This window comes from Lactuca virosa, chromosome 9 (assembly GCF_052849685.1).
Source record: "Lactuca virosa cultivar CGN04683 chromosome 9, Lactuca_virosa_CGN04683_v6, whole genome shotgun sequence".
Taxonomy (NCBI): Eukaryota; Viridiplantae; Streptophyta; class Magnoliopsida; order Asterales; family Asteraceae; genus Lactuca; species Lactuca virosa.
Genome location: NC_136434.1, coordinates 127,724,887 through 127,731,621, shown reverse-complemented (window position 1 = coordinate 127,731,621; position 6,735 = coordinate 127,724,887). Strand labels below are relative to the sequence as shown.

At 29.9% G+C, this 6,735-nt stretch overlaps 1 protein-coding gene across 1 annotated transcript; it reads left to right on the top strand.

Annotated features, from left to right (window-relative positions):
* The first annotated feature begins 351 nt into the window (after positions 1–351).
* LOC145138607 (xylan O-acetyltransferase 1-like) lies at positions 352–5,417 on the top strand. The gene is made up of 5 exons (XM_079072664.1): positions 352–1,079; positions 1,176–1,347; positions 3,280–3,479; positions 3,577–3,735; positions 4,972–5,417. Exons 1-5 carry the CDS (start codon positions 694–696, stop codon positions 5,318–5,320), a joined length of 1,266 nt encoding a protein of 421 aa, XP_078928790.1. The 5' UTR covers positions 352–693; the 3' UTR covers positions 5,321–5,417.
* Positions 5,418–6,735: the final 1,318 nt, after the last annotated feature.

Sequence of the window (6,735 nt, the reverse complement as noted above, 5' to 3'; positions counted from 1 at the left end):
ATTAATAATGTCTATATAAATAGTAAACATGTTAGCATGATGTTCAACAGCATTAATATTTTGGTATTTTTACTTTATTGTCCGTTAATTTAAACCTTTATATTTTTGAAAAAGAAGTTGTTTTCTTTTCATAAAAAAAACCAGCATAAGTTATTTATCACAACCGGCATATATTATGGATTTATCAATTTATCAATATGTTTCTTGATTTTGTTTCATTTTAAATATATTTTATGTTTAATATAAAATCTTTATTAAACTATATTTCAGACAAAAGATCGTGGCTTGTTGAAGGAGGCAATAGACTCTTTAACACAAAAAAAGACAAAACACAATTAGAAATTTTCCATTTATTCAGAAACAAGAGTACCTCTCATCACCGGCTGTGAAAAGGATGCATGACACCCACTTCCCACGACCCTTTCTTCTCACTCCTCCTCCTCCTCCTCTTTCTCTCTCTAAAACCAGAAATGGAGATTCAAGAAAGTTGTTAGAACAGTGGAATTTTTTAAGCAAAATCCTCAAAAAACCAACACTTCATCCACCAATTCATTATAGACAATCACCTTTCACCAAATTCATCCTCAATTTCCCCATAAATGTCGCTCTTTTTGTTTCTCTCTACATCTTCAACATCTTCTCTCTCTCCTCCGTCGGAAAATCCCTCTCTTTCTCTTTCCCTACACCGCCGCCATGAACTACCGGAAAAATAACCACCTCTCTGTTTCCGCCGTCCTCCTCTCTGTTTTCCTCATCGGAATCATCTTCTACAACGAAGACGTTAAATCACTAACAAAATTCCCGTTCTCTACACTCCAGTTTCAGAAAATCAATCCCCATGAAAACCCACTTCCGAATGAGCAACAGACCACCGACTTGACGGCGGAAGACGACGAATTTCCACCGGAAAGCTGCGATATTTTCGATGGGAAATGGGTTTTTGACGATTTGACACACCCTTTGTATAAAGAAGATGAGTGTGAATTTCTGACTGAACAGGTTACGTGTATGAAAAATGGGAGAAAAGATTCTATGTATCAGAAGTGGAGGTGGCAGCCTAAAGACTGTAATTTGCCAAAGTTAGCACATACTCTGTTCTTCCACTTTTTAAAATTAAATTAATTGCTGAATTCTTGATGATTTTAATTGTGTGTTTTGGGGGAAATGAAATGAAGGTTTAGAGGGAAATTGTTGGTGGAGAAATTGAAGAACAAGAGGCTTATGTTCGTTGGAGATTCGTTGAATAGAAATCAATGGGAATCAATGGTGTGCATGGTTCAATCGGTTGTTAGTTCAGGAAGAAAGAGTTTGATCAAAACAGGGTCTCTCTCCATTTTCAGAATCGAGGTTTCTTTCTTCTTCTTCTCTCCAAGAATGATTCAATATTCGTATTCAAAAAGTAAAAGTTCTAGGAATTGATAGAATAATATAATATGAAGTTTAGGAATTTGTCTAATGCAAAGAGTTTCATAGTAAATTAGAAATATTCTAACTTATCTTGCATCATTTTTTATTTATCCTTTACAATGTGTTTAATCATTCATAGTAAATTAGTTGTACATTATAAAATACAAATAGTTACATCAAATGATAAAAAAATGGTTAAATTTTTGATAAAATAGTGAAAAGTTCATGGTCTGTTACATTATCTAGTTTATAATATTATGTTACACGAACTATTAAAAAAATAAAATTATCTTGTATTTTATCATCAAACCCAATAATTTAAACGACATAGCATTACTCCAACATGGAGGGAATTAAATTTAAAGGGTACTTTTGTTGGGTGTAATTGTTTAATAACCTTAATGTCCTTATATTGCATGCTATAAAATTAGTGGAATATCCTTATATAAAAGATTAAGAATGTCCTAGATGGGTAGTTGACTATTTGTTTGTTTTTTTCACAAGTCACTTATTGCTTAAAAAAGTACCATCGGAATGTAAGCAATAATAATGGTCTGTTCATAAAGTATCTTTATTTTAATGTTATTTTTTTTATAAAATATTCAAGTTGCTTATACTTTGATGACACTTTTTTTTTTCAAACAATGATAGTTTTTGATTATTTCTTATTATGACTTTGATTATTTATTATTTATTACTCTTTGATTATTTATTATTTATTATGCTTTTTGAAGTCTTACTTTTATAATACGACTTAATTACCAATATAAATGATAGCGAGTTTAAACCGTAATTTCTTCAAGCTTTTGAAGGGAAAAAGCTTTTGTAGTCATTTTTCATAATGATGTCTTTAGCATTTAATGAAAGTAAAGCAAATGGTCCTACAAAGATTCCTCCATGGATTTACATAAAAGGCTAAACTACTAAACAACTTACTTTAAGTTGTTTTTTATATTTAAATAATGTTTCTTTTGTTGCTTATTTTAGATATATTAGCTAATGTGAAATTGACCTATATTAGTTTCATATTGTATGCATTTTAACTTCAGAATAAATGAATTTAGATATTTTATGCAAAAAAAAAAAAAAAAAAAAAAAAGGAAAAAAAAACGTATTATTTTTATTAAGATTGTGACATCGATTGAGAGGTTTTGTCATGGAATGTTTCATGTATTTAATTATTAGTCAAGTAGTTTTGATCAAATTGTGCATGAAAATTAAATTAAAAAAAAAATGTTAGCAACAATCTACGTTAAGTTTTTACTATATACTTTTGAGGGTTTTTACAAATCTTGTAAATATCAAAACTTGCAAAATTGGTACTTGCTCTAGGACAGAATTCTATAGAAATATAAAGGCTGTTTTTCATTTTGGAGTAGTTTCAATAGAAAGAGTAAATTACAATTTTGGTCCCTGAGTATAGCTGTTTTTTTTTTTGCAATTTGGTCCCAATTATTATTATTATTATTATTGAAATTATTGTCCTCATTTGAGGTGTTTGTAACGTTTTTTTTGTCATTCTTCCAAATAAAATGACTATTTTGGTCCCTGACTATAACTAATTTTTTCAATTTTGGTCATATTTTGGTGGTTAAGGACCAAAAACGTTAATAAAATGTCAAACAAACACCAAATTTACAAGAGAACTTATTTTGGATAAAAATTGAAAAAATCAGTTATAGTCTAGGCCAAAAATATAATTTACCCCCAAATGAAAATAACTTGCTTTCTTTTCAAAAACTCTAATCCAAAATTTTCAAATTGTCAATCAATAATCATAACAGATATTAGCAAGATTAATTATATTTAACTGAGAATTTAAAGTATTTGATTATTATAAGTTTGAACATTGAATTTTTTTAATTATTTCAGGATTACAATGCCACGGTGGAATTTTATTGGGCCCCATTTTTGGTTCAATCAAACTCTGATGATCCAGAGATACACAGCATACTAGACAGAATCATCATGCCTGAATCAATCAATAGCCATGGTCAAAATTGGAAAAATGTTGACTATTTGGTCTTCAACACATATATTTGGTGGATGAACACAAGAAACATGAAAGTGATGTAAGCTTTATTTCTCACCGTTTTTTTTCAGTTCACATTTTTCCCTATATTAATTTATTTTATTTGCAAATAAATTATCATAAATTTGATGAAACAGGAGAGGATCGTTTGATGAAGGAGCAACAGAATACGATGAAATCGAGAGGCCTTTAGCATATGCACGAGTGTTGAAAACATGGGGCGAATGGGTTGATAAAAATATAAACCCTAATCGCACCATGGTCTTTTTCAATAGCATGTCTCCTATTCATATAAAGTAAGTTCCCACTTTTAAGAATTTAATTCATTCCCAATAACATGTTACGTTAAAATAACGTAATGCCATTTTTATAGAAAAATGGTATTCACATGGCATGCAATATTAACCTATTTTAAAAATATAAACCCTAATCTAAGAATTGACATTTTAAGTTAGAAGTTTTGTAATAATTGTTTGAAAGGTTAAATGTAGAAAGATTAATGGACTTCTTTATGTATTTGTTTATTATAGTATCATGCTTCTGTTTCCTTCTATTACAACATTATACGTTGAAAACTATATTCAGTGGTAGCTGTGTCATCTAAATACAAAACGATTTTCATTGTTATAACGAAATAGATTATTTTTTAAGTACAACGTCTTATTATAAAAACCTTGAAATTACAATGTTGTAATAGAAATAAATGAAAGTATGTTGCTTTTATAAATAATTAAATGATGTTTTGTTTTTATTTCTTGCATTTAACCTTTATTCGAATAAGTAAATGGTAGTTTAGGTGGATTTGGTTGCTTTAAATCTATTAGTAACGTATTAATTAGTTAAACATGAGTTGTAATCACACCCTTTATGGTAAGCCCACAACACGTTGTGACACTTCAACTATACATATGTCCCCACATGTTTGTCCTAATGATACAGAGTTTAGAATACGTATTCAGCTTCAAGTTTTTTTTTTTTTTTTTTTTTTTTTTTCACTTCAACTATGTGGCAAAATCCGAGATAAAAACTATGTACATTTAACATCTTATCAATTTGGTCATTTAACTATTCCTTATTAATTAAACCATTATATTCGTTTGACTGTTAAAATAGACATGTTTCTTGGTTTTTGGGTTTTGATATTATGACAAAATACAAAAGAAAAAAAATCATATGTTTTCACAATTTATTGATTTAGCCACACTGGAATTTTATTTCGTTTATCGAATTAACCATCAAACAATTATTATAACAATCAAGAAAATTATCCAGCTAAATTGATAAAAATATATAAAGCACGTTGACTTTTTCACTATTTCTTTTTCCTTTTTCAAAACTCGGTAGCCAAGATAACTTATTTTGGTTGAATCACTACAAAAAGTTGTTAAATAGCTAAATGGATAAAAAAAAATGTAGTTTGTCAAACTATCATGAGTTCTAAGAAATAAATAGTTAGTAGTCACTAAATATTATATATTTAATGCTTATTATAAGTTATTTCAACCTTATGATAACAAATAAAAAATATTTAGGAGCTTGGACTGGAATAACCCCGCCGGCATCAAATGCGCGAAGGAGACAAGTCCGATCCTAAACGTGACCGCACCGCCAAACGTGGGTACAGACCGCCGACTTTTCACAGTTGCAACCGATGTGATTAAATCAATGAAAGTTCCAGTGAACTTCATCAACATAACTACTCTTTCAGAGTATCGAAAAGATGCACACACCTCAATCTACACCATTCGTCAGGGTAAATTATTAACCGCAGACCAAAAAGCAGATCCTGCCGTTTATGCAGATTGTATTCATTGGTGTTTACCTGGATTACCTGACACGTGGAATGAGTTTCTTTACACACGTATCATTTCTCACTTGTGACACATAGTGACTATTTTGGGGTTTTTGTATATTTTTTCCTTCTTTTGTAACTTTTTTGAATGGTATTATTTTTCATGTATATTTCTTTTTTGGAAAATATTGGTTTTCAGAAAAAAAAATTCTGGACATGTTATGTTTTGTCTCTTTTTTTGCTGACAATAACTGCATAGCCTTCGAATGATGGACATTTAATGTATGTTTGTTGCATTTTAATTACATTAAAGAGAAAGATATTGAATTGACGGAAGATTGTAAGTGATCCAGTATTTGGTTAGTATGGTTAATGCGAGTGTTGAGCAAAGGGAGGTAGTACTGCTCTTTGTTGTGGTCGCATAGAGAACTCCTTATCCTATATTCCCCTATTATTTATAGGAGATAGAGATACTTCGGAACTTGTTACAATGCAAATATAAAGATCAGGAAGAAGAATAAATAAATATTTGGTTTTTAAATATCTATATTTTCAAATTGTTGATGAGAAACCAATCAATATCCATCGAATACATCAACCAACAACATTTTAAGTATTATAATGAATCGAGGAAAGATATATATCATAGAGTGCATAGGATGTTATGTCATCAAATCAATATCCATAGAATACATATGTAATTTACGAAAAGAGAATCTTTAATATCATGTACACAAGTATACCAAAAATACATTTCCCAAATCTTATTTCACCTAGGACCACACATACCTTGTTCTTTAATCAGGTTCCTCTAGTGCTACCTTAAATGTATGCCCCGACAAGTATAAGCTTAAAGCTTAGTTAGTCTACAAGTTTACATAAGATAACACAGTACGAACATCAGAGAAAAAAATCCCACTACATGCAACAATTGAAAAATTGTAGGAAAGTGGGGTAGAAACAGAATATGATGATCACTGAATTTCTTCAATGATCGTGTCAGTTTACTTTCCGAATCTATATTTCTCCCCTATGTCTAGGTTACGAGAAATTCGACCTAGGATAATCCTTAAAGGAACAACCAAAGTTCTAGTCACAGAAGATTGAACAATAACGAGAGACAATTTGATGTGTGTATATTTCGTATTTCTCAAAAACATATCTTGTTTGTGGTATATTTAGAATTCGAAAATTGCCAGATAAGTCTCCATTTTGATAAGGCAGTTATGGGTTGATAATTGCAACGTCCCAAAAATATAGAGTAAATTTTTTAATTTTAATAATAATAAAAAGCATTCCAATTCATTCCAAGACAATCATATAACCAAAATACGAGTCTGAAAATTTAATACCAAATACCAGAATAAAAAACATAAAAATCATAAAGTGCGGAAATCTTCATTAGATGCAATACAATCACACCACACCCTCCCATTTTCAACCAAAATAGCCTGCAACATTTAAACTTAAAACCATAAGCACAAAGTTTAATGAGTTCTCCAAG

Bases quoted from the DNA above. Each gene is read 5' to 3' on its own strand.
- LOC145138607 (XM_079072664.1), top strand. From the start codon at position 694: ATGAACTACCGGAAAAATAACCACCTCTCTGTTTCCGCCGTCCTCCTC. The intron at 1,080-1,175 runs GTTAGCACATAC...AATGAAATGAAG, and splicing joins AAAGACTGTAATTTGCCAAA to GTTTAGAGGGAAATTGTTGG. The intron at 3,480-3,576 runs GTAAGCTTTATT...TTGATGAAACAG, and splicing joins ACAAGAAACATGAAAGTGAT to GAGAGGATCGTTTGATGAAG.